At 46.4% G+C, this 27,881-nt stretch overlaps 1 protein-coding gene across 5 annotated transcripts; it reads left to right on the top strand.

The window, feature by feature from the left end:
* Nucleotides 1-743: 743 nt before the first annotated feature.
* Nucleotides 744-27,663, top strand: LOC133372421 (occludin-like). Of its 5 annotated transcripts, XM_061600998.1 has the most exons (9): nt 745-1,009; nt 3,584-3,791; nt 6,803-7,577; nt 12,407-12,565; nt 18,226-18,377; nt 19,923-20,132; nt 21,046-21,217; nt 23,388-23,429; nt 25,336-27,663. In XM_061600998.1, exons 3-9 carry the CDS (start codon nt 6,876-6,878, stop codon nt 25,435-25,437), a joined length of 1,539 nt encoding a protein of 512 aa, XP_061456982.1. In that variant the 5' UTR covers nt 745-1,009; nt 3,584-3,791; nt 6,803-6,875; the 3' UTR covers nt 25,438-27,663. The 5 variants fall into 5 exon arrangements, with proteins under 5 accessions (XP_061456985.1, XP_061456982.1, XP_061456981.1 ...); XM_061600997.1 differs by lacking the exon at nt 3,584-3,791; XM_061601000.1 differs by lacking the exons at nt 745-1,009; nt 3,584-3,791 and adding an exon at nt 4,358-4,379.
* The last annotated feature ends 218 nt before the right edge of the window (nt 27,664-27,881 follow it).

The raw sequence follows: 27,881 nt of genomic DNA, 5'->3' as shown, positions 1-27,881 counted from the left end.
TTCCCGGGGTGGGGGAATGGATCAGTAAAAGCAGGAGCTTGTGGATAATGAACAAACTCAGATCGATATCAGGCTGTTAGGACCCTGGAATGCTTTTGAACTGGCGCCGGCTGACGGATCCCACCCGACTGCATGCCAAAATGAGTTTAGTAGGAGAAATTGCGGAAGAGTGTTGTGAAAATTGCTGCAGGACTGAATTTAAGATGGGGAAATAATGAGAAATTGAAAGAGCTGAAATTAACAGATCCTGCCTAGTCCCCTGTCACTTAAAGATTAAGATAGGAACTCATTCCAGGTGAAGCAACTGTCTGGTTACATGGTTACAAAAGCTGTCAAGGAACAAGAATTTAAAGGATTAAGAAGCTTGGATTCTAGTTGCGTTGCTATATATACTTTTTTTTTTAAAGGGGGGGCTTTGCAGATATTCGGCTTGGTCCTTTGGCATGACGAATTTTCACAGGCATGGAACAAACGCCCGGGATCGTGTTTGCGGAACTATCTCACTGGGGTCACCCTAAAGGGCTGCAGTGGAACACTGTGAGAGCCGGAATTGGCACCTAGCATTGGAAAACAGTCCGGAGATTTAAATCCCTTCTCCTTTGGCAAGAAGCCTTGGAGCATTCAGCTCATACCATGCGTTTGCGGCCTCCAAAGTTGGCTCAGGCAAAGGGGAGGCGGGGAAAGGTGTGTGTGTGCGTATGTGTACACACACGGACAGATTTAACTATTGTGTGCAGCTAGCAATGATTAACCTTGCAGCTGCCATTTTCAAGGGAACAGAAGAAGGTGCAAAAAGTAAATAAATGTAAAGGTGTGTGTGTTTTGGGGAGGGGGAGAGCAGTCCTCTTCAAGCAACGCTTTCTGGCCGAGGGAAGAGGATCAGGTGACTCGCTCCAAAGGTAACAGGAAGTTGTGCTGGTTAAAATAATGAAAGATCGGAAAGAAAGAGTCAGGGAACAGCAACCGCCTGGGATCCAAGAGGAATGCCGATGAACACCTGCAAACTAAGGTAAGATGGGAGAAATAACTTGCCTTGTGGATGGTTTCCCCCTACCCCGATGAAAAGGTCCAGAAATTGAGTCGCCGTGCTGGTCAGTGCAACATTCTTGGAGCACCTGAAGGAATATTTCCTTTGCAAAAAGAAAAAAAATCTATGGTGCGGCTGCATTTGGAATACCGTGTACAGCTCTGTTCGGCCACGTCTCCAAAAAGGTATTGAAGAGAGAGGTTCAGCCAAAGGCGACCAAAATGATCAAGGGGACGGAGCGCTCCCGGGTGAGGAACGATGGCAACATTTGGGGCTTTTGAGCTGCGAGGAAAGGCAAGGAAGAGGGGGCATGTTAGAGATGCGTGCAACAATGCGTGGTTTGGAGGCAGTGGCCTCCGTCTTTCACATCCGTCACATCTAAGGGAACTGATCCGTGATGAACTTAAATCTATTTCGGTTTCTCGGTTTCTGAATCTTAAACTCAGTTCTCCACATCAGTTAGCAACTTAACTGTTGTAATCCTCATGAATATTGATTCGCATTTCACAGTGCATTTCACAGTTTTGCCTAACGCTCCCAGTTTTGCCAAGCAGGTTGCCCTAATACAATGCCTGTTGGCGGCTGACTTTCACTAATACATGCATTTCTCATACATGTTGCCTGGTTGGAGAAGCGCATCTCAAAATCCCCAGAAGTGCAAATTTCGAAGGATGGCTGAGTTTCGGTTTGCGTATTGTTTCAGATAGTGTGAATTAGGTAGATCGCCTATAAATGCAAACTGAATCAAATGTCTCTCCCATTCCTAGTGGTCAGAGAGATGTTTTTCTCTCTCTCTCATAATGGCAGGACTCGGGGGCATCCCAGGGAACTAATCAGTGCTGAAGGGAAGTCATTTTAGACTCTGGACTTATGACATCTCCCGCTCCCACTCTGTAGGTGTGAATGTGCATGACTTCACTTTTATTGAAATGTGCCAAGGCAATCCTGCTGGGTTTAGGGGCCCTCCCGTTCATCGTGGGAGGCCCAGGCTTCTGCTCTAAAGTCCTGTGCTTAACAGCACCAGTGGAACTGACAGGCAGGAGGTTCGCCAGAGACAAAAAGAAGCCTTTCTTTGCACAAGTCAGAATGGAACGCGTGGAATTTCCTTGGTTAGGGCCAAAACCTGCACCTTACGTTCAGCACACTTTAAACAACAACAACAACAAAAGCATGCTTAGCAAAACTGTCCGCTCTCTTTCTTCAGAGGGGGGGGGAGTTGTGTGTGTACGCAAAGGAGAGCAACCCCTATATCGAGGTCACGGGATGAGGGAGGGGTTTTTTCATCCTTTCCTCCTGCCACTGTTTTCCCAGCCAGAAAAAAAATGCTCCCTTCTATTTAATGAAATAGTGTGGATCTGAGATGGCAGTTGACAGGCATTCGACGGATTCATGGAGGTGAAGAGGCCCGTCAGTGTGGTAGAGCCCCTGCCTTGCATGCGGAAGGTTCAATCCCCAATGGCACCTCCGAGTACGGCTGGGAAATACTCCCTGCCTAAAACCCTGGGAAGCTGCTGCTGGTCAGTGTCGATGTACGGAATACTGAGTGAAATGGGCCAAGGATCTAACTTGGCCTAAGATTACTTCCTATGCTCCTATTTTAAGCCAGGCCCTTTATTTATAGCATGAGGACTGGAGGCTTATGTTTATCTTTTGGGGAAGGGCTATAGCTCAGTGCTTTGCTGTCCAAAGGTCCAAGATTCAATCTCTGGCATCTCCAGGAAAGGCTGGGAAATATCCCCTGCCTGAAACCCTGGAGAGCTGCTGCCAGTCAGTGCTGGCAATACTGAGCTTGAGGCACCAGCAGCGGGATAAGACAGCTTCCTAAATCCTTACTGAAATAGAGCATCCGTGTTCAGCGGCCAAGTACAGAATTGCAGCCAGTCAAAATCAGATGTCACCCAGTTAGGATGTTTTTTTATTACTTATGATTATTTATTAAATTTATATCCCTCTCTTCCCCCCAGTAGGAGCCCAGGGCGGCAAACAAACGTCTTAAAAACAGACTTTAAAATATATTAAAACAAAACATCTTAAAAAACATCTGTTTTTAAAAAAGGCTTTAAAAATCTTAAAAAGCAATTCCAGTACAGACACAGACTGAGACAAGGTCTCTACTTAAAAGGCTTGTTGAAAGGCTTTTTAAAGAGAGCTTTTTCTTTTCCTGCCCTGCCCCTTTTCCTTATTCCAATCAACGCCAAGCCACAAAGCTCAGAAAGAGCTCACAAAACCAAGGTGCACATCAAATTGCACCAAAGCGGCGGGCGCCCATTCTAAACATGCACGCATGCACACACACGCACACGGAAAATGGTGAGTCTCTTAATAAATTTGGCACAGGAACAAGCTGGGTGAAAAAGGGTGCAGGAGTTAGCCAGAGGATGTTGCAGCTCAGAGAAATGTCCCCACTGTTTGAGCAATCTGTCTGTCCGTCCATCCCTGAGCGCTTTTTAAAGAAACGTTTGTTGCATTTTTTAAATGCTGGCCTTGGTCCAAATGTTAGGGAGGGCAAGTTTAAAAAGAAACATACCCTTATTGCTGTTTCCATTTGTGCAACAGGGAGAGCAAATACGTAGGATGCAACCTGGGGACCAAAAGACATCTTCCCAACCCTTCTGTGTGGCCCTTGGGACTCTCTCCAGCGTTGCACCCTTCTTGAGTGTCTTTTTTGGCCCATCTTGCAATGTGTCCTGATCATGCCTCTCGTTTGGATGGAGTAGAGACGGGGGTGCGAGAGTGTGTGTAGGAACTAGCCGACTTCACAAAGGTAAAATGTACATTCGTTGCTCCGCCCATTTTGGTCTTTCTCCCCGCCCACCATTGCCAATGCGGCCCTCGGAAGGTTGTCCACGAGATAATATGGCCCTCTGCTGTAGACGCCTAGAGGTACCAGCACAATCTGTGTCTTTTTACTCAGAAGTAAATTGTATTGAATGCAGTCAGGCTTACTCTCAACTAAGCAGGGTTAGGATTGCAGCCTTATTTGGGAGTCAAGTCCCCGTTGAACTGTGAGGTTTACTCTTTTTAAGAATGTTTTTAAGCTGGTTTTAGGATGCTTTTTCTTTTTGCTGCTGTTACAACAGCTGTTTTGCTAATGTTTGCTGCTGTAGGCTCCTTTGAGGAAGTTTGGGATATAAATTTAAAAAATAATAGTAATACCTAATTCTTCTGAGGAGGCATGGGTAGGACTGAGCTGCTCACCAATGACGTGTTGTCATTTTTAAGCAATGAGCCATCTTGCCTTGGAAGTAATTTGTTGACTAATGGACTAATTTAAATGCATTCAGCTGTCCCAAGGAAAATCTGATGTGTCCATGGAAGCAAATTCCACTCTGTTGATGGGATTTACTCCCAGGTAAGTGTGAACAGGTTTGCCGCATCACTGTGCAATCTTAAGCCCATCTGCTCACAAGTAAGACAGACTGGGTTCAGCCGAGGAGGCCGCGATGGGTTGATTTGTCTATTTTTGGCAGGGCAGATTTCCGTACACAAGCATGGTTCCTGCTGGTCGGCTCCCTTGAAACAGGTGGCTGACCTCTGTTGGGAGCAGGGCACTAGGCTAAAAGGCCCAACTTGGACTGATCCAGCAGGGCTTCCAGGAGCTCAAGGGTGGGGAACTTTTTCAATCCAAGGGCCTCATTACTTTCTGTTTAACCTTCCAATGGCCACATGCCAGGGGTGGGCATGGCCAGGGCAAGAACCATAAATGTAACCTTTGTTCGGTAGGCTAGTGTCTACACACCCACAAATGCACTCCTTTCTGTCCTTCGCCCAGGTGACCAAGAGGCACGTTCAGAGTTCAGGGACGTATTTCCAGCGGGGCAAAAACACTCAAGGAACGTGCAAAGCAGCATCAGTGGGGGTGTCCCTGGGGAGAGATCTGAGGGCCAATTCAGCAGTCTGGAGGGCCGCATTCAGCCCCCAGACCTGCCTTCACTGGAATGAAGCAAGATGTTTGTTTTCACCACTTCAGCGATTAAAACCAGGCCCTTGGCGCAAAGCTGAATTTGAGGAACTGGCTGACAAAAGGCCATAAGCTGTGCCTAATTTTTTTTTTTTTTGCAGCGGTGGCATTGCAGAGAGGAAGGAACACTTTGAATGTGTGTGTGCTGGTTGTGTGGCAGGCGTCGCCGGTTTCTAGTCCATGGGGAGGAGACCTTGTGCTGTTCAGAGACAGCTCCTATTTTGGCAGGCGGGTGGGAGAGAACAACGGCGCAACATTATTTATTTATCAGGTGAAAGGCGAGAGCTGGGCTTGGCTGGCCTCTGGTATCTTGCTTTGTGGTTTCGAGGGGGCAGCCTCACTGAAGCCCAGCACAGCCTGCGAAAGGGAGGCAGAGCGGGCTGCCTGACTGGCACTCTGGGGCAGAGGTCAGCAACTGGACGACTCGCAGGGGTAAGAGAGTCCACAAGGAGCCCGTTGTGGTTTGAATGCCCCGTGGGAGTGTCGTGGTAGCTGCAAAGTGCCCAACAGAAGCGTTCACTGAAGGACATAGGAGATGCCCGGGTTTTGTGTCTGTGTTTTGAAGAGGGGCCAGAGGGAGGGTGTAATTAGTCAGCTTTTTGCAACCATTATTAGAGGATTATGCTGGGTGGGTGACAGTCTCTACCCAGCACTGGAATGATGGTGGAAAGGCCATAGCTCTGTGACAGAGCACTTGTTTTGCATGCAAAAGGTCCTGGGTTTGATTCCTGGGCTCTCCAGGAACAGAAGGGCCTGCCTGTGACTTGTTATAAGGGACGGGGGGAGGAATTTGATTATCTTCACATTTAAAGGCAAACGTCCCTAATTTTCACTTTCCACAACAATGCACAAACCGAAACTCAGCCCTCCTTTGAAATGTGCGCATCTCCAGCTTTGCAAGTGGGTTGTCTAGGCAAGGACGCGTCTGCTAAAGTGTGTGTATAAGTGTGCATTTTAGTGGAAACAGCATACGGAAATGTTTCTATTCGAGGAAATCGACTGGCAAACATGCGCAGAGTGGGAGAAATCGGCACAAAAATGCTGCTGGGTTTTCATGGGGAGATTTTTAAAAAGGAAAATAGCAAACTGATGTGGAAATTAGGGGAGAAACTGAAGTGAAGGGTAGAATAATGAGAAACCAACAAACCTTAAACAGCAGCTGTCTGCACATAAGAAGAGTCCTTCAGTAGCTGAATCCAGCCAATGGGGGCCCATCTAGTCCAGCATCCGGTCCTCACAGTGGCCAATCAGATTCCCCGATGGGAAGCCCACAAGCAGGACCTGAGCACCCCAACAACTCTCCACTCAGGGGTTCTCCAGCAGCTGGTATTCAGAGATAGACTGCCTCTGGGTGTGGAGGTTCCATTCTCAGCTATCATGGCTGGGAAGTGCCCTGGTGGTTCAAAGCAAAGGCCCATCTTATCCAACATCCTCTTCTCACTGCAGCCAACCAGATGCCCCAATGGGAAGCCCATAAGCAGGACCTGTGCACCAGAACCAGTATTTACTCAAATGCATTCGTTAGGGGGAAATGTGCATAGGAATGAAAATATGAGTAAGAATAGTGTACAGGCATGCATTCTTTTAGGAGAAATGCCGGAATGTGTACATCAGGCAATGCTGCATGCCCAAATGTGCTTCTTAGGAGAACTTGGCACTAAAATGCTGGAGCGTTTTTTTTAAAAAAATGCAAATTGCTGCAGAAACGTGGAGAATTGACGACTGGAAAAATGAAAAGCGAGAGAACAGGAAGTGACAGTTCTTTCTGTCCCTAACAGAAGATCCTTAACATGTCCCTTTGTGTTTCTGTCCAGGTGACGGCATTACAGGTTCTTCCAGAGGTTCCCCATGCGCTCCTGGAGCTCAGCACCAGGCCCTTTCTGAAGCATGTATAACAGCAAGAGACCCTACGACAGCCCCCCAACCGGATATGGGCCGTCCGGTGATGACTATGGGTACGACATTCGCTCCCCTCCCCCCGGCTCTTACTACATCGATGACGTGCCCCAGCATTTTTACAAATGGAACTCTCCCCCTGGGGTGGTGAGGATCTTGGAGGCTGTGGGGATCCTCCTCTGTGTCGCCATCTTTGCCTGTGTGGCGTCCACCCTCGCCTGGGAATATGGCTACGGCTACGGTGGGATGTATGGGGGCACAATGGGCGGCTACTACGGCGGCAGCTACGGCGGCAGCTACGGCGGCCTGGGTTCCTACGGGAATGGCTACGGTGGGGGCCTGGGCATGGGCTACTACGGGAGCACGGTCAGTCCTCGCTCTGCCAACGGCTTCATGATCGCCATGTCAGTGCTCTGCTTCATCGCCCTTCTGGCCCTTGCCATCACCAGCCTCACCAAGTCCAGCGGTTCCCGCTCCAGAAGGTTCTACCTGGTGGTCATCGTGGTGAGCGCCATTATGGCCTTCATCATGCTGATCGCCTCCATCGTCTACGTTGTGGGGGTCAATCCGCGGGCTCAGATGTCCAGCAGCTACTACGTCAACCCCATGCTGGCCATGTGCAACAACATGTATGCGACTGGGGGGTACGCCAGCCAGTACCTCTACCATTACTGCACCGTTGATCCTCAGGAGGTAAGGACTCTCCATTGCCTTCTCTGTGGCCCCTTCTATTCCAACAACTGAGCGCAACAAGCTGATGCGTCGGGTGGGGAGGCCTCTAATTAGGCTATCTGAGGATGCTCAAGGGATGCTCAGGGCCGGCCCAACGTAGGGGCACACTAGGCATCTAGCCAGGTTGCCAAAATCCCAGGGGTGCTTGCCTCAAAGTGTGTAAATATCCCCCAAAAAATTCAATCCCTGGCGTCTCCAGGTAGAGCTGGGAACGGGTGTGGCTTCGTGTAAACCAGCTTCCGAAACCAGCTGTTTCTTCAAAGTCAAGAGGACTGGGATCTTGCTTTATTTTTAAGGGAAGGATTTGGGGAAACATGAGTGTTCTTGCTGTTAAATCCCCCCCACTTTCTGCTAGAGGTTTTCGTGTGTGTCTATCTATGTATCTATCTATCTATGTATCTATCTATCATCTATCTATCTATCATCTATCTATCTATCGCAGCAAACTGCAGAAATAACTGTTCTATTAAGACTAGTAGTTGAAAGAATAAAGAAAGATAAAGTTTATTTACGACAGAGCGGTAAAGTTGTACATGCTAAAGCAGTCATGCAGCTTCCACTCAGGGAGCTGTTACTGACTAAGTGAGAACAAAGACAGGAAGGGGAGGAGGAAATCCTGCTAACGCAACAAACACTTGAGAGGAGGAAACAGGAGAAGGAAGAACAGATTGCTTTTCTATCCCCCCCCCCCCACTGGTTCAGGTCACTTGTTACATGTGTTGGTGCTTTACTCCCAACACTTTCAGGGTTCCACCCCCTGAATCTCAGGGTTGCCAGGGAAAGATAAAAATCTCAGAATGAGGGACACAGGCTGGGTTCATCTTGGCTTATGTGTTTTTGCTGTTTGTTGTCCTCTCAAGGCGCCTCCCTGAACTACACGATGCCATCACATAACCCTCCGGGTGCCACCCTCTGCTTCTGGGATCTGTCCCTTGCTTCAACAAGGACCACCCCCTGAACCCATAGGCTCCACCCTCTGGGCTCAGCAACCCCATTTGGGCCAAAGCTTTGCATTTGTTTGGGGCACCACACCAAGAATGCCTTAGATCGAAACGGGGCCTTTTTTTTGTCCAGCAGCTGTAGCAGGGCCGTGGCTAGCTTCCTAAAAAATGTGGGTCCGTGCCTGCCCCATAGATACAAATTTGCATGGGCTAATTTGTATTTGGGATTTCAGTGTCGCGGAAGGCAAGCCAACCAGTTTCCCATCCATACCGCTCCAGAGGAATCTTTCGACTGATTGGCCTCATGCTGCCCATCAATTCAGTTCCTCTTCAAGTCATTTGAGAACAAATTTCCAGCAAATCCTGTCCAAATCAGTTCATAGCTGAGTCTGAGTCAGATCTTTGGTCCATCCAGCTTAATATTGTCTACACTGACTGGCAGCAGCTCTCCAGGGCTTCATACTCAGGAGTCTCTTCCAACCCTGCCTGGAGATTGGGCGTTGAACTTGGGTCCTTCTGCATGCAAGGCAGGTGGCTCACCACTGAGCTATGGCTTTTCCCCGCATTTCAGTTCTCCCATTTCATTGCCCCCCAAATAATCTTGCAATAAAGTCATCTTAAATTAATTTATTATCTTCCTGCTCAACCCCCTCCCCCAAAATAATATCCTACTTGGTAACCTAGATCATCACCATTCACCCAATCCAATTCCCACTGAATGTATTACCCACCCAGAAAATCTGATGAATATTTGGGGACAGAGCCACTATGCTTTGAACCTTCTTGCGTGACGCTTTCGGGAAGGTGGGCATTTCGGGCCTTGCACTCTTTTGGCCTCTGCCGATTTTAGGCGTCACATTTGCAGGCCTAAAGGTCAGCGATGGAAAGAGGCACGCTGGGTTTTAAAAGCAAACACGAGGAGCTCTTTGTTTGGAAGCCAAAAGACGTATCGGAGAAACCAGTTTCGGGGTTGGGCAGAAAACAATCAGAGTGCGTTAAGGAGTGGACACACCTAGGAATGGCCCGGCCAGGCAGATTAGATAACTCCAGTCAATTTACTGAGTTTTGTTACTCACCCGCGGTACATGGCGATAGGCCATGGCGATAGGCCGTCTGGGACTCATGAATTGCACAGAGGTTTATTTATTTATTTATTTGATTTGTATCCCACCCTTCCTCCCGGCAGGAGCCCAGAGCGGCAAACAAAAGCACTAAAAACCCTTGAAAACATCATAAAAACAGACTTTAAAATACATTAAAACAAAACAACTTTAAAAACATTGTTTTAAAAAGCTTTGAGGACAGCTTTTTTTAAAAAAAAAGGTGAAAAAACATGTGTGTGTAAGGTTTAAAAACATTTTAAAAAGCAATTCCAACACAGACACAGACTGGGATAAGGTCACTACTAAAAAGGCTTGTTGAAAGAGGAAGGTCTTCAGTAGGTGCCGAAAAGATAACAGAGATGGCGTCTGTCTAATATTTAAGGGCAGGTTATTACAATCCAGCTGAGGCTGATCTGTTAAGGCAAGTGGGGCGCTGCCCTGCCAATGCCAGCCAACCCTCAGCCAGTCCCCATCTGCCTCCCATCTTACTTAAATCTTTTCCAGGGAGGGTGGCTCTACCTGTCACCTGCCTCCTTTTCCATGTGTTGCCTCTTGTAGAGCTCAGCGAGGAGGAAGATGGAGACAAAAACTAGAATGAGTTGGCTATGCGTCTCATTGGCTCTGGTGCCATCTACTGTTGGGTTCCCTTCCTTCTGCCCTACCAATAGTCAATAGTCTGTTTATTTATATACTGCATTTTCCACAAATAGTCTGTGCTCAAAGCAATTTAATTAATTGATTGATTGATTGATTACATTTATATCCTGCCTTTCCTCGCAATTTACATAAACAAGCAGTACAAATACTGTAGCATAACAATACATTATTATTATTATTATTATTATTATTTATTAGATTTATATCCCACCCTTCCTCCTAATAGGAGCCTAGGGCGGCAAACAAAAGCACTAAAAGCACTCTAAAACATCATAAAAATAGACTGTTAAATATATTACAACAAAACATCTTTTTTTAAAAAACAAAAGGACAATCACTATAACACTATAAAAATCATATAATATACATTGTAAATGAGCATAAAGCTTGACAATAAATCTCAATGATGGGGAATGGGTGAGAATTTCGAATCAGTTTGCGTTTCAAGCCAAATTTATCACAGTTGTGCTTTCTGAGACAAGCTCAGAACCGAAATGCATCCATCCTTTGAAATTTGCTCTTTTTTGAATTTTGCAGAGCAGTTTGCCAACCCAACCATGTTCACCAGCATGCATGTGTCAGGGGAAAGGGTGCCTGAAGATGAATACATTCGGCCAGATAGGCGGCCTAAAAATAAAATTTTATTATTATTATTATGAGTGAAAACATGCAAAAATGCATTATATGATGAGCAATGGCTTGTGAAAATGTGTACATTGGTCAAAACTCTCCATAACAAATGTATTTGTTAGGAGAAATTCACACGAAAACGCTGGAGAATTTTCATGAGGATTTTTTAAAAAAAATTAGCAAATTGCTGCAGAAATCTAGAGAATTGAATTTAAGACTGGAAGAATGAGAAACTGACAGAACCGAAATTGACAGATCTTTCCATTCCTGCCCAATGGACATTAGCCACAGTTGGGACAATCAGAGCCAACTCCACGTTTCTGTGGCCAGCAAATGATCTTCAGTCCACCTCTCCACACCCTTCCACGTTTGGCCACTCCCCATTGGCCACCAACCTTTCCTCCTCCATCCATGCCCCTTTCCCTTTTTGAACCTTCCACATCCCTCCTTTAAACTCAAACACGTCTTATATATAGGAAGTGGGAGGGTGTAGCGGTTATAGTTTTAAATATTTTCCCCCAGGACCAAAGAAACAATAACAAAACAATGCACGTTTAAGGAATTGCGTGGAGATATTAGTGTATTTATCAGAAAAGCATTATTATTATTATTATTATTATTATTATTATTACTATTAGATTTATTAGTGGCTTCATACCCAAAGGTCCCCAAGCAACTTACACAATATAAAAAACAAATTAAACACACTATAAAAACGTAACAATAAACAGCCACAAAACAATAGCAATACCATCTGTATTAGCGCTTGTAAAATGTGTACTCCTTTTTTTGTGGTGATAATGGAGGAGGTGTTGCAGAACAGGCTGAAAATGTTCTTCCATTGCTTGCAATTTCAATTAGGAGTGGCAGAGCAGCTGTGTTGCATGTAGAAGGTCCCAGATTCAATCCCCAACGGCAGCTCGAGGTAGGGCTGAGAACAGACCCTGCCATAAACCCTGGAAAGCATCTGCCAGCCACTGCCAGTCAGTGCTGACAATACTGAGCTAGATGGACCAATGCTCTGACTCAGACTCATTCGGTAACTTCTTAGGGTCCTATTTAAATTTATCATTTATTGAGAACTACGAGGACTAGCATGTTGCTTTTATTTTAAAGATCATCCAGGCAGGCTCAGTCCACGGCATCTCCAGGTAGGGCCGGGAAAGACTCTCTGTTTGAAACCTTGGGGATGTTCTGCCAGTCAGTGTGGGCAATACTGAGCTAGATTCACGTTCTTACGATTTGTGATTCCATCACACCTCCACATCTGTACTCTTGATAGCTTAGCCCCAGGTATGTGGCAGGGTGGGGGCCAGGGAGTAGAGAGTGAAATACACTCTGCACATGCTCAGACACCCACATGCTTTTATGTGTCCCAGGTCTGAGAACCCTGGCATTTAACTCTGACGCGGTGTTCCCTTCTTTGTCCTCCTTCCCGACCCCACCACCACAACACCAGGCGATTGCCATTGTCTGTGGTTTTCTCCTTGTGATCCTCCTCTGCGTCATTTGCTTCTTCGCCCAGAAGACCCGTCAGAAGATCTGGAGGTACGGGAAGGCCAACATCTACTGGGTCAGGCCTCTGGGGGTCCAGGAAGGCCCCAACGTGGAGGAGTGGGTGAGTGCAAAGCTGTGCCTAGAAGACTCTTCCTCAATTTCAGGATTCAGCCGTTCCTCTCCTCTCCCTTTCCTCCTTCTCTGAGCTATATCTATCAACCAAACACACCTTTCCCTGGAGAGTGGTGGTGTGAGAAGGCATCGTTTCCCCTTCCGCCCTGTGTTCGCCACAGGCAGCACAGTTTCTGTTCTGCTGCAGTTTGTCCTCTGGAAAAAACACTGAGGTTATTCATCTTATCATTCCACTGTGGTGAAATTCCGTAACTTACGTAATTCATTACGTAAGTGACATTGCCATTCTGTTGCACCACCTCTTTCGTTTTCATGCAAACGTAATCAATTGTGTATCGTTTGTGCAGACTGAAAGCAACAACAACAGCACATACTTGTGGAACTGATTGCCCTTACAGGTGTGGGATGAATAAAAAAATCACTTCTCATCAGAATTTTCCAGGGGTGTAGTCATCCAGGGTCTCAGGGGGTCTTAGACCCCTTTCTTTTATGGAAGCAAGGTCCCAGCAGGGTCCGTATGTCTCCAGCATCCTACGAGCCAATCAGCATAAAAGGGGAGCGTGTTAGCCACTAAGAGTCTTTTAACATGCTTCCTTGTCCTTTCCAATCAGAGTTGAAAGGAGGCGAGTCAGCCACTGAGAAGACTCTTCTCAGTAGCTAACACTCACCTCTTCCATGCTGATTTACTCCTAGGGACGTCTGTCATTGCAGGAGAAGGCATTAGCAAGGATCTCATTCTCAACCCCACAGCAAAAAGGGGGGAGTGTGGCTACGACTTGCATGAAGGGATCCTGCGCTTCTGAGTTTGCCACTTTGCTACAGTCTCTACTAAAGAGTAGGGAATTCCAGGCCTGTCACATCATGGCAAGGCTGGGCCTGATTTTGAAGTAGATGCAGGCAGGGGCATTGTTGGAAGGTGGCCCAGGGGGGCCCAGTCAACCTGAGGTCTTTTGTTGTGGGCCTTGGATTGGTTGCCCCCAGCTTTAAACTTTTGAAACACGAGTGCTGCCCCCTCTTGTGATTCAACTGCCATTCAGAGATGCACTGAACAAGTAAAACATAGCCATCGTGGCTAGTAGCCACCGGTAGCCTCCACAGAAGATTTGTCTGTTCCTCTTTTAAAGCCTTACATCATGATCAATTATTTCTCAAACGGCTTTGGACCTGCATCATCCAACAGGGAGGGAAATGTGTCTGTGCAGACTTGCGTGTCTGAAAGAGTTCCTCTCTCTCTCTCTCTCTCTTTCTCCCTCCCCCCTGTTTGCTTACTATACACTCTAGTTTCGGTTACGTCAATGATTAACCAGCGAGGCAGGTCCCCAAAGGCTCTGAGAGGCAAGCCGCATCGTCTACACCAGGAACCTAGGGATGGGCGAGAATTTCAATTCAGTTCACATTTTAAGCTGTGAATCAATCCAGTCTGCACTTTCCAAAACGGCGCTAAGTAGCGAAACACAGCCATCCTTCAAAATCTGCACTTATTCCGATTTTGCAATGCTGTTTGCCAACCAGTGTTCACGAAAACGCATCTGTTAGAGGGAAATGTGAATTTGTCGGCGAAAATAACATGCCAGAAATGCATTCTATGATGAGAAACTGCTTGCAAAAAACATATACATTGGTCACAACTGCCTACAAAAAAAATGTGTTGCTTGGGAGAAATTTGCACTAAAACACTGGAGAATTTTCATGAGGATTTAAAAAAAAAATCGCAGAAATGTGGAGAAGTGAATTTAATGTTGGGAAAATGAGAAACTCAAGAGAAGCGAAATTGACAGATCTTTCCATCCCTACAAGAGCCTGACAAATTTCATGCCTGCAAAGCATCCTAAGACAGGAGCACTGCTGGGGCGTTTGGCCGGTTACTTGGGGTGGGGAGGCACACAGTTGCCGACACCCTTGCAGCAGATTGCTGGAGGAGATGGGCCTTGATCTGCTCTAGTGGGGTGTTCCTGATGTCCTTCATCCAAGAGTGCAGAGTCAGGATTACAATGCATAGATTAGTCGGTCCTAAGGAGAGAGGCCTGTAGCATATCTCTGGGTGGTAGAGCCCCCGTCTTGCATGCAAAAGTTCCCAGTTCAGCCCCCACTGCCTCCTTTGGAAAGAATCTTAGGCGGATGGGCTGAGAGAGTCTGGAACATGAACATAACAAGAGCCCTCTTGGATCAGACCGACAGCCTATCTCGTCCATTGGCACGAGCAGAGCTTGGGAAAGTTACTTTTTTGAACTACAACTCCCACCAGCCCAATCCAGTGGCCATGCTGGCTAGGGCTGATGAGAGTTGTAGTTTTAAAAAGTAACTTTTCCAAGTTCCGACTGGACCTCGGGAAAGATCTCCGTGAGGCAATGCGGCCCTCAGACAGAAAAAATGGTTCCCCACCCCTGTTGAGCCGCAAGCCTTGAGATCTTCCCACCTCATTCTGTGGGCACGGGTTCAGCAGTGAGGGGCCTGTTAACTCGTTCTTCCCTGTAGGTGGCACCTCACCGTGGTTCAAGGGTGTCCGTGGGAATGCAGAGCAGATCAGGAACGCTTCAGAACATCCTGTGACTTGTTTTAAAAGCAGAGGTGGAGATAAAGAGGGAGTCAAGAACACTCTCTGCACAGCACATACCCGTGTGGGTGTGTATGTGCAAGGCAGAAAGGATCAAAGTTGCAGAACTCAAGGACAAGCTCTTGGAACAGATCCCCCTCCAGCCGTTCTCTTTCACGCTCTTCACTGCAGCATTAAAAGTCATGCGACACATGCGGGGGCTGGTTTTGATTGTTGCAGGGAGGGAGGGATTCGATTCAGCTTGCATCTCAAGGCAAAGCTACCGAATCCTCTTTCCAAAGCAGCACACCAACCAAAACACAGCCATCCTTCGAAATTTGTAGTGCAGTTCTCCAGCCCTTTAATGCGGGGGGGGGGGAGATACGTAAACGACTAGGGTAAAGTGTGTGTGGAAATGCAAACATTAGTGAATATGACGTGCAAAAATGGTTTGCAGAAATGCGTGTATTAGGCAAAAATGCCTGTGTGTCTTATTTGGAGAAATTCTCATCTAAAATGCTAGTGAATTTTTATGACGTCTTTTTACATATATACAAGAGGGATTTTGCAAAGGGATGTAGAGAACCAAGTTTAAGATTAGGAAAATGAAAAACTGAAAGGAACTGAAATTGATAAATTCACCTAGTCCTAACTAGGGAAGGGGGTGTTTGACACACACACCCTCTTCTTGGGCCGTGTTCCCAGACTAAATCATAGCCTGAACCCGCTCTTGGGACCATGCCTGTATTTTTCCTCTGCAACTGTAGCTTCAGAAAACTAGAATTGTAGCCCACATGATTCATCCTAGCTAACTTTGGAGAGGGAGGAATGCCAAACTATCCAAGGATGTGTGTCAGACCTGAATAATATTTCCATGAGTTTTAGAAGCCACCACAAATATTCTGAAAGGTACTCTCTGTTCAAAACAGCCATCCTGTGAAATTTGCATTTATTCGGATTTTGCAATGCAGTTTGCCAACAAAATATTCTTTACAAAAATGTGTCTGTCAGGGGAAAGTGTGCATAAAAATGAATATATGGGTGAAAATAACATGCAAAACTGCATCATGTTGGGAGAGATTGCTTGCAAAACTGTGTACATTAGTCAAAACTGCCTGTGTTTATTTAGAGAAATTCATGCAAAAAATGCTGCCGAATTTTCATGAGGACTTTTAAAAAAAAGTTGCATCTTGCTGCAGAAACGTGGAGGACTAAATTGGACAGTGGAAAAATTAGAAATTGAGAGAAGCAAAATAGACAGATCTTTCCATCCCTAGAGGAGACTCATTGAATACCCAAGTTTGTCACATACATTGATTCCAATGGGCTTTCTCTGAGTATGATTTAGCTGGCTACAACTCCTGGCGACGTTTCTGAAGTCAGCTTCTTTTGCCTGGCCTGAGATCTGAAGTCTTTTGAAGTCTCCTGTTCCCCCCCCCCACAAGAGCCCGGAAGGAAAGGAGGAAAAGGAAGAACAAACTGCTGCACCCCCTCCCCATCTGAAGCCACGGCCTAAACAAACATCCTGGCCCAGATGCGCAAAGACACGTCAGCCTGCTCAGGGAGTTCTAGGGTACAGATGAATGCAGACACACCCACCCCTAGACCAGGCAAGGAAATGGCATTGGCGTGAGCAGGCCCAGAGGCTGGACATGCATGTTTTCCTGGGGCAAAGAGTCTAGAGGGCACATGGAGCATGGGATCGAAGCAAAAACCAAAATGCCAGAATGAACAACACTCATGTTTCCTCAAGCACCCTCATAAGAGAGCCGTTTCCTGCAGCAAGGTCTTCGGGAGGTGGGGCCAGGGCTGTGTTTGTGGCGGTGTAGTGGTTAGAATGCTGGACTGGGACCTGGGAGACCCGGGTTCAAAAGCCACCATGAAGCTCTCGCTGGGTGATCTTGGTCCAGCCACTGTCTCTCTCAGCCTAGCCTACCTCATAGGGTTGTTGTGAGGATTCATGAGGAACTGGATTGAATTCCTCCTCCATCCCTTGTGCAAAATGGGAAGCCGAGGAAACTATGTGGCTCAACTTGAGCTCCTTGGATGAAAGGCAATATATAAATAACATGGAAGCATAGAATTTTTAATATGTTTTTAAAGCTTTTTTTTAAAAAAACACATGTCTTTAAACATTTGTTTTTAAATGTTTTTAAGGATATTTTGTTATATATTTTAAAGTTTGTTTTTATTATGTTTTAGAGTGTTTGTAGCGCTTTTGTTTGCCGCGCTGGGCTCCTATAGAGAGGAAGGGCAGGTTATAAATATAATAATGGTCGAGTTGGAAGGGGCCTGTCCAGCTGCCTCTTGAACGCCTCTAGTGTTGGAGAGCCCACCACCTCCCTAGGTCATCAGTTCCATTGTCACACTGCTCTAACAGTTAGGAAGTTTTTCCTGATGTTTAGCTGAAATCTGGCTTCCTGTAACTTGAGCCCATTATTCCGTGTCCTACACTCTGGGATGATCGAGAAGCAATCCTGGCCCTCCTTAGTGTAGCAACCTTTCAAGGACTTGAAGAGTGCTATCGTATCTCTCCTCAGTCTTCTCTTCTCAAGGCTGAACAAGCCCAGTTTTTTCAGTTTCTCCTCATAGGGCTTTGTTTCCAGCCCCTGATCATCCTCGTTGCCCTCCTCTGAACCCGTTCCAGTTTATCTGCATCCTTCTTAAAGTGCGGCATCCAGAACTGGACACAGCACTCAAGATGAGGCCTAACCAGTGCCGAACAGAGAGGAACTGGTACTTCACACTGTTCGGAAACTATATTTCTGTTAATGCAGCCTTTTTCTATTGTCGTACCACTCTAACAATTAGGAAGCTTTTCCTGATGTTCAGCCAAAATCTGACTTCCTGTCACTTGAGCCCATTATTCCGTGCCCTGCACTCTGGGATGATCAAGAAGAGGTCCCAGCCCTCCTCTGTGTGACAACCTTTTAGGGACTTGAAGAGTGCTCTCCTATCTCCCCTCAGTCTTCTCTTCTCAAGGCTAAATAGTCCTCTTCTGTGTAATATAAATATAACGAAACAATATATACATAGAAAAGCCACCCAACTGTTAAAAAAAGTGGTGTGAGGGTGCTTCAGTGAGCTCCGAATGAATGCCTTTGCTCCTTCCCCAGGTGAAGAATGTCACCGACGCAGCTAGCACCCACGACGAGACGGCCACCCTCGCCTACTCGGAGAAGCCCATGAGTCCCGTCAATGCTCCAGCCAGCCCGTACAAGCACAAAGTCTCCGGGAATGGCTACTATGCTGCAGAATACCAGACCAGGTGAGGAGGGGGAACCAAGTCCTGTGCACCCATAGGCGGCGCAGCGCGGTGTGGATCGTTTTTCTCCATCTCATCGACTACTAGATTTGTGATTCAGCATGGGAAGATAATGTGGCTGGGGGATCAAATGGTGACAGATATAACCTGTCTTAACATCAGAAGAGCCCTGCAGCCACCAGATCAGGCCAAAGGGGGCCCATCTAGTCCGGGAGAGGCCAACCAGATATATTTATATGTTTTAACTATATTTGTTTTAATTTTTGCAAGCCACCTTGAGTCCTGGTTCTGGGGGAAAGTGGGATGATGATGATGATGATAATGAGGAGGAGGAGGGGGGGAGAATAACAACCACCACCACCACAACCACTAGATGACGGAGAACGCGGCTGTTGTGGCTCATAGCCGTGGACAGCCTTCCCCTCTGTGAATTTGACTAATCCTCTTTTAACGCCATCCAAGCCGAGATCCTATATTTACTCCTTGATAAATCTGGCAGTCCTAATGAGAGAGAGAGAGAGAGGATCCCTTCTAAGCATCATTTGGGTGGATATGTAGTGTTTTTCTCACTCATTGAGCCATGGAGGCATTCAAGGGGCAGCTGGACGGCCATCTGTCGGGAATGCTTTGATCTGGATTCCTGCAATGAGCAGGGGGTTGGACTTGATGGCCTTTTAGGCCCCTTCCAACTCTACTGTTCTATGATTCCTGCCTATCTCCTTACTTACAAGTAGTCCAGGGGCTGGCCCTGCCTGTCAGTTTGCTCCTCCTCCTTAGGGGCCCTTCCATACGACTGTATAATCTGCAATATTACAGCTTTGTCTTCATTAATTTGCTGTCATCCACATGACATTGCAAGCTAATGCGGATTTTCGCATTCACAAATGCGCATTAGAAATGCCACCGAGAAACCGATGTGCTTTCCTAAGCCGATAATCAATCGCATGAACGTCCGTGCGCTCGGATGCAATGCTGCGGACTTCACTGTAAGAGGCGGTCCATGGGCGTTCCTCCATCATGTGCCAAGACTCTTGTCTCCTTCCCACCCAATAGCACATCCACAAACCTGTGCATGTGTGGGAATTAAAAAAAAAAGATACACGTTTCTGCGCTCTTCCAAAAAATGTGCAAAAAGCAAGCGACCGCTATGGACCAAGCACTGAAAAGAGGTGGAATTAGGGGAGTGGCCAATGCAAAAGCAATTTAGACCAAAAACAGTGTGGGTGCTTGACAATCTGGTTTTCACAATAATCCAACCACAAGCAAGACATGTGTGGATCTCGAGGCCACCAATTGAATATGGAAAAGGCGGAATTTGCAGTTAGGTATGGATGGGCGCTTCATGTCAGTGTTGCGCTGGCAGAACTCAGCTGGGAGGAGAAGAACTGAGACAAAACTAGAATTAGTTGGCTCTGCCTCTCGTTGCTTTGGCTCCTCCTACTGGTTGGGTCTCCCTGCCCTCTGCCCTGCCAGTCCCAAAGGGCACCAGCACAATTCCTTGCACACTCCAACTTGACTCACTTGTAACATTTGGGGCCCTGTCCACAGCCCACCTCCCTACACATCCAACGACAAGCCTGCCCGGACATTTAGCTCCAGCACGTTGGAAGAGAACGTCAAGGAGAGCCCCAGAAAGTCATCTGCCCGCAAGGGCCGGAGACGGCAGAGGAACCCGGAACTCGAAGAATCACAGTATGAGACCGACTACACCACAGCTGTGGATTCCAGTGACGAGCGGGACCAGGAGGAATGGAGCAGGTAAGGCATAGTGGATCAAAGTGGTTTGAGAAGGACAGGAAGTGCAGCCATCTTGGACATGAAGTGGGAGGGAGATGGGGGTCACAGGCAGGGAGGCTGAAAGGAGGAAACGGGTAGCAGAGAAATGTTTCTTACAGGTAAAAACAAATCCCTTCACAAAATTGTGGCAGTTTTGTCAACGAAATAAATCATAATCTTGTTCGGTTATTTGTTTCTGGGCTAATGACAAGGTGCTGGTTCTTACTTTTATTTTCTTTTTAATATTATTAATTCATTTGCTAGTCACATTTTTATATCTATATCCCACCTTTCCTCCAAGGAGCTCAAGGTGGTGTGCATGCTGCTCCCCATTTTATCCTCACAACAACCCTGTGAGATAGGTTAGGCTGAGAGAGACAGTGACTGTCCCCCAAGGTCACACAGTGGGCTTCATGGCAGAGTGGGGACTTGAACCCTAGTCTCCAAGGTCGCAGCGCATCCCTAATCACGGTGATTCCAATTTGAGGGAACAGATTCCATGAAGATGACAGTAAAGATTTCTTTGTTTCAATTTTACTTTTATATCAGTTTCTACACACACTCTGCAACACCCCTCTCTGTCTCCCATCCAAGAAAGCAAGAGGCATGATCAGAGTTCAAGAATGCATCGCAGCCAGGCAAAAACGTGGCCTAAGGGGAGGGGGTGTTGCCGGCAGGTCACAGGTTCCACAGCCCTGGATCAGAGAGTTTAATAACTAACTTAATTTAACAAAGTAGTTTTTTTAAAAAATTGAAGTTGAGCTTCACAATTTTCAAAAACAACTTTAGAAATGTCAGTGCCCCTGGTGCGTGTGCGGGCCTGTTTGTGTGTGTGATTTTTTAATGGGGGGATTCCTCACTAACCCCCTCTTTTTCCCTTCTCCCTCCTCCATAGCCTGTACCCCCCAATCACGTCAGACGGAGTCCGCCAGGAGTACAAGCAAGAATTTGACGCTGACCTCAAGCATTACAAACAGCTATGCGCCGAGATGGACGCCATCAACGACCAGATCAACCAGCTTAGCAAACAGCTGGACCTTCTGTCTGAAGACAGCCTGCAGTACCAGGTAGGCCTCCTGACCACCACTCTCCACCACTGAGCTGCAACCCTTCCCCTCATGATAACATTCAGTTTTCCTGTCCTCGTGAGCTGAATCAAGGATGGATTTAAATAGGAACATGCTTTATACTGACTCAGACCTTAAGCGCAGCTAGCTCAGGATGGTCCGCACTGGCCGGCAGCAGGCTCTGCCTCCGGAACATAAGAAGAGCCTCCTGGATCAGACCAGGGGCCGTCTAGTCCAGATATGGGATGCCCGCAAGCAGGACCTGAGTGCAAAGAGTGCTCTCCCCTCCTGCGGTTTCCAGCAACTGATATTCAGAACCATCCTGCCCCTGAGTAGACCTAGGCCCGGTGCTGGCACTCAGCCAGGTAGGGTGCTGGCCCAAGGGCCCTGGATCTCTGTCAGGGCCCCAGGGGGCCCTCCTGGGATAAGCTCAGGCCAGCAGCAGAGGAGGGAATCAGCAAGCGGCGGCGCAGGGAAGCAACAGAGTCTGTCCTGTTGGATGTGAAAGTTGGGCAGTGAAAAAAGCGGATAAGAGAAAAATCGACTCCTTTGAAATGTGGTGTTGGAGGAGAGCTGTGCGGATTCCACAGACTGCAAAAAAGACAACTAATTGGGTGTCAGAACAAATTAAACCAGAACTATCAGTAGAAGCTAAAACTTTCTCCTGTCTGTAACGATGGAGAGCTGCTGCCCGTCTGTGTAGACAGTACTGGGCTAGATGGACCAATGATCTGACGCAGTATAAGGCAGCTTCCTATGTGAGTAGAAAATCCCGGGGGAGAATTGAAATGTTTATTTGAAGTGCTTTTTTCAGAGCTTTTTGCAAATGACAGGCAAGGATGGCTTCAAACCCTCCCACATACACACACACTTTTTTGTCGGTGCAAACATAAAAGCAGAGAAGCCAACAGAAACAGCGAAAAATGGGAATTATTTCTCAGTACGGTTTGTGGAAGATCCCAGGCTCCAATACTATTCATATAATCTGCCTATCGTTAACATGGTAAACCAAAATAAATTCTTAGGAGCTGAGGCCTACAAAATAGGTCAATTTACCCCAGCAGATTAAAAGAAATCAAAAGTTTGTATTTTTATTTTAGAAAAGGGGATTGCAATATTGGCAAAGATTTGTTTTCTTTGAAAGGAGTGGGGCCACAAGGGAGGGTGAAAGGGCTCACTGATACTCTGAATAGGCCCACTGAAATTCATGGGCAAGACCACCATAGGTCATTAATTTCACCGCGTCTACTCTGAGTAGAATCCATTTGGATACAAGCCACTACTAATAGGCAAGGCTGGAAACAAAGACCTGAGAGGAGAGGTGAAAAGAACTGGGCCTGTTTAGCCTTGAGAAGAGAAGACTGAGGGGAGGTATAACAGCATTCTTCAAGTCCCTAAAAGGTTGCCACACAGAGGAGGGCCTGGATCTCTTCTCGATCGTCCCAGAGTGCAGGACATGGAATCATGGGCTCAAGTTGCAGGAAGCCAGATTTTGGCTGAACATCAGAAAAAACTTCCTAACTGTTAGAGCGGTACAACAATGGAACCAATGACTTAGGGAGGTGGTGGGCTTTCCAACCCTGGAGGGGTTCAACAGGCAGCTGGACAGCCAGCTGTCAGGTATGCTTTGATTTGGATTCCTGCATTGAGCAAAGGGTTGGACTTCATGGCCTTATGGGCTCCTTCCAATCGACTATTCTAGGATTCTGTGGCATGTCCAACCACCGCTGACACAACAGAACCTTAGATCTGGACTGCTGAAAATCTCTTCGGATTTAGCAAAGTTGATAATGAACAGGGGAGTCCTGAGTCCTGAGGACCTATCTTTCTACTCGGCAGCCAACCTGATTGCGTTAAACGGGATGGCCACATGTAGGATAGCAGCCTAAAACAGGCAAAAGGGCTAAGATGGCAGCTGAGGTTCTGTGGAGGTGCCCAATGGCATAAGAGCCCTGCTGGTGTGGCTTCAAGGTCCACCAAGCTCCAACATCCTGTTTCCAACAGCGGAAGGCCAGTGTCCTGAAAGGGGATCCCCTCCAAAACAGGGTATGAAGGCAGCGAACAGCCCTTATCTGTTGTTTCTCTGCTGAGTATACTCAAGAGGTAGACTGCTTTTGAATATGGGGGCTCCATTATATGATTCTTCTAACTCGGATATTTTCTCCTGTAGGGGGTGGCCGAAGAATACAACCGGCTGAAGGATCTGAAGCGTGTGAGTAACCTTTTCATGTTCAGAGTCTTGCGATAAGGCTAGGGAATATCTGTGGCTATCGAGATGTTGCTGGAGTCCACCACGGAGTGGCTAGCATTGCTGATATGCAGAGATGATGGCAGGAGACGGAGACTGGCCACAGCTAGAGGGATGCAAGTTCCCTCCCCACTATCTATGCTCTTAGAGCCCAACCCAGACATGTGCATGTTCAACAACATACGCAGGTCCGTTGTAAAACAAAGCAGGCTGGGGAGTCTCTCTTTAATCTCACCCTCCCCGCAAAAAAACTGCATTGTTCCAAATTATTTCACTGATGGTTCCGCCTGTTTATTTAAGACGCTGTCCCGAGTGGATTCAGTGGGGCTTACATCTGCTTTAGACGTGCCTGGGATTGGACCTCAATCATTTTTGCATGCAAAGCAGGCGCTCTGCCACAAAGCTGCAGCTCTTCCTAAATTTGCAGGTTTATGCCTCTTTACGGATGGGGTAGAAATTTGATTCAGTTCACCCGTTAAAGATGAACCTCCCTCACTTTATGAAACAATATGCAAACGGAAGCACAGCCATCCTTTGAAATTCGCAGTTGTCTGAATTTTGCAAAAGCAGTTCTCCAGCTGAGCAGTATTTACAAAAATGTGTACACAAGGGTGAAATGTGCATAATATTGAAAATAACGTAGGAGAATATGTTACATAAGGAGAAATTGCATTGCGACAATGTGTATAGAAGGGGAAATTGCATATAGACGTCTACATTAGGAGAAAAATGCACTAAAATACTGATGAGTATTTGAGGACTTATTTAAGTCCTCAGTGCAGACTAATGTGAAGAAGAGAGCCAGTGTGGTGTAGTGGTCAAGGTGTTGGACTACAACCTGGGAGACCAGGGTTTGAATCCCCACACAGCCACAAATCTCACTGGGTGACCTTGGGCCAGTCACTGCCTCCTCAGCCTCAGATGAAGGTAAAACCACCTCTGAATACCGCTTACCATGAAAACCCTCTTCATAGGGTCGCCGTAAGTTGGGATCGACTTGAAGGCAGTCCATTTCCATTTTTCAATGTCAATAAAATGTTTATGGTTACGGTCAATGACCAACATAAAACAGAAACATAAAACTCTCGAAAGGAATGTTTTTCCTAATATACAGAAGAGTAAAATGCAATTAAACGGGGTAAAATAAAACAGGATAGGATTGTTAAAACATAACATTATAAAATTTCAAGAGAAAGAAAAATTACGAGATGGCTAGAGTCAGTTTCTGACAACATTTATATAAAATGCCATACACAAGGTAAAACGTTCATATTACTGAAAATAACATAGGAAAATGTGTTGAGAAATTGCATTGTAAAAATGTGTTCATTCATTTTCATTGGCAATCACTCGTGGCCGAGTAAGATTGTCTTCCAAGATTGCTTGGAAGATGCCTGTGCGTGAATTTGTTTTATGTGGGGCGATCGGCGCACGACGATCAACAGACAATCTTGACAGAAAAAGGCTTTGATCCAATGGCATGGGTACCACGACAACTGGAAGTCTTTTATCTGCTGCAGCCTTCATCTGCCTTCACAGCCGTTGTAACGTACACGTTGTTATCCTCTGCCTGTTCTGCCGTTGAGGACTTTCTTGGAAAAATGTGTATACAAAGGGGAATTGCGTACAATCAAGGGGTGCATACATTTTGTTACATTTAAAAAATAAAATAAATGAATAAAAACAAGAAACTCAAGAGAGGCCGAAACTGACAAATTCGCCCATCCCTGTTATGCATCAGCCAGGAATCTGTTTATATGGGCGGTTTAGAAATAGTTTTAAACAAAAAGGAATGAAGAATGCAGTGAATTGCAGTGTGTGTGTGTGTGTGTGTGTGTTAATGCATTTCTCTTCTTTTAAAATGTGCCAGACTCCAGACTATCAGAGTAAGAAAATGGAAAGCAAATCCTTGCGGAAGAAGCTCTTCCATATCAAGCGGATGGTGAGCGAATATGACAAGAGTCATGCGTAACTCGGCGAGATGACGTCGGCCCCTCCCGAAGGTGTCCGCGGGTGAGGCGAGCACTTCCATTTTTCTACCCCGGTTTTCTGAAGGGCTCGGCCAAAAGAAAGGATGGCCGCTTTCTTTCACCTGTATACATCCGTCATGGCGGAAAACGTTTAATCCATCTGCATGCCAGTTTTGCAAACTTGGGGAAAAAAACAAAAGACCACTCCAGGCGTTTTCTTGAGACAATGGACTGGGATCGTGAAAAGAGAAAAGAGCAGGATGCAGAACAAATGGAAAACTTACATATCCTCGCTTACACAGGGTGCTGGTCTGCAAACATTTCAAAATATACCTTCCCCCCCATATATGTGCATATATATATATATATATATATATATATATATATATATATATATATATATATATATATATATATATATATATATATATATGTATATAATTTATGTGGGTTTTTTTGGTGCCAAACAGGGGTGTAGTCATCCAGGGTCTTGGGGAGGGTGTCTTAGACCCTTTACTTTTTTGGGAGCAGGGTTCCAGCAGGGTCTCTGTGTGCCCAGCAATCAGCGTGAAAGGGGAGTGTGTTAACCACTGAGAAGAGTCTTCTGACATTCTTCCTTGTCCTTTCCTGCTGCTTGGAGCCAATCTCTGCCTTTTCATGATGATTGGCTCCTAGGGATGTCTGTTGTTGTGGGGGAAGGCATTAACAAGGATCTCATTCTCAACCCAGCAGCAAAATAAAAAGGGGGGGAGGGTGGTGTGTGGCTGTGAGTATCATGAAGGGACCCTGCACTTCTGAATTTGCCACTGCATGACTGGTGCCAAAAAGAGTTTAAAAACTGTGGGTTGTATCCAGCTAAGTTACAGGCCTTATACTGAATCAGACCGTTGGTCCATCAAGCTCAGTACTGTTTACACTGACTGGCAGCAGCTCTCCATGGTTTCAGATGGGGGACATTCCCTCCCTGGAGAATTGAACCTGGGACCTTCTGCATGCCAAACAGGTGGTCTACCACTTAGCTGCGGCCCTACCCCTCAAAATAAACTAAGTTTCCAGTCCTCATGATTCTGATGAAAAGGTTGATCTAAATAGGAACACAGGCCTTGTACTGAATCAGACCATTGGCCCATCTAGCTCGGTATTGCCTGCACTGGCTGGCAGCTGCTGTTCAGGTTTTCAGTCAGGGATCTTTCCCAGCCCTACTTAGAGATGCCGTTGGGGATTGAACCAGGGACCTTCTACATGCAAAGCAGATGTTCTGCCACTGAGCTATGGTCCTTCTTCGAAAAATTAAAATGAAAGCAAGGTTCCGGTCCTCATGATTATGAATCAGGGGCTGATTTAAAGAGAAACAGGAAAAGCCGCCTTGTGCTGGGTTCATCTAGCACAGGATTGTCTACGCTGATTGACTGCGACTCTCTATGGCAGGTGCGGAGAACCTTTCGCCTTCCAGGTGCTGCAGAGCCGTCAACTTTCCGCAAGGACAGCCAGTGATGGGAGTCGTTGTTCAGCAACCTCTGGAGGGCCAAAGGTTCCCCACCCCTGGCCTAGGGTTTCAGACAGTATTCTGAGCACTGACAGGCAGCACCTCTCCAGGATTTCGGACACAGATTTCTCCCAACCCTACTTGGAGATGCCATTGAGGACTGAACCAAGGGCCCTTACTGCTTGCAACACATGTGCTTTTCCACGGAGCCAGGGCCCTTCCCTTTCATCTTCCTACTCCAAGTAAGCCCACTGAAACCAATGGGCTGAAGGCAACCATGTCCATCTGTTTTGATGGGCCTGCTCCGAGTAAGACGTAGTTAAGCCATTAAGGAAGAAATGGGCCCCTTTAAACAAAGCAAGCCACTATTGATTCTGTTTTGTTGTACAAGAGTCAGCCACAGTAGAGGTGATGGGTTGGACCATAAGGGGTAATATCCGTTGTTAGTCACAGTAGATCCACTGAAACCAGCGGACTTAATGGACGTGTGTTCTTTCATTTCAATGGATTTATTCAGCGAATGAGTAATGTTGCCTGCCACTCAATACATGTATGTAAAATATTGATTGAGACAAATGGAATTGAACCAAGAGTCAAAGGGTGATATTTGTAGGTTTAGGTTTATTAAATCTGTACGTTATTTCCTGCTAAGAAAGTCCCGAAGCAATTTACGATGAAAGTTAAAAGTATGCAATAATAGAATTGCATTGATGTTATTAAAGCAGATTGAACAGTAAAATCATATTATGATTAGGATTCATCTGTGAATTGCCTTTTGTATCTCATGGTGATTTACAGTCCAAGCAATGGAAAAGTGTAAAAACTATACAAACCAAAATCCCTAAAAGTAGATTTAAAAGCAATGGGGTGATACCCAACCTTGAGTCCTACTCAGACTAGACCCATTAAAGTGAATGCATATGACCAAAATAGATCCATTCATTTCAGGAGGTCTACTCT

This window comes from Rhineura floridana, chromosome 18 (assembly GCF_030035675.1).
Source record: "Rhineura floridana isolate rRhiFlo1 chromosome 18, rRhiFlo1.hap2, whole genome shotgun sequence".
Lineage (NCBI taxonomy): Eukaryota > Metazoa > Chordata > Lepidosauria > Squamata > Rhineuridae > Rhineura > Rhineura floridana.
This window is presented reverse-complemented; position numbering and strand designations above follow the sequence as displayed.

Excerpts from the sequence above, each read along its gene's own strand:
- LOC133372421 (XM_061600997.1), top strand. The coding sequence starts at position 6,876 with ATGTATAACAGCAAGAGACCCTACGACAGCCCCCCAACCGGATATGGG. Across the intron at positions 20,133-21,045 it reads GACCAGGAGGAATGGAGCAG|CCTGTACCCCCCAATCACGT; the intron begins GTAAGGCATAGT and ends CCTCCTCCATAG. Across the intron at positions 21,218-23,387 it reads AAGACAGCCTGCAGTACCAG|GGGGTGGCCGAAGAATACAA; the intron begins GTAGGCCTCCTG and ends TTTCTCCTGTAG.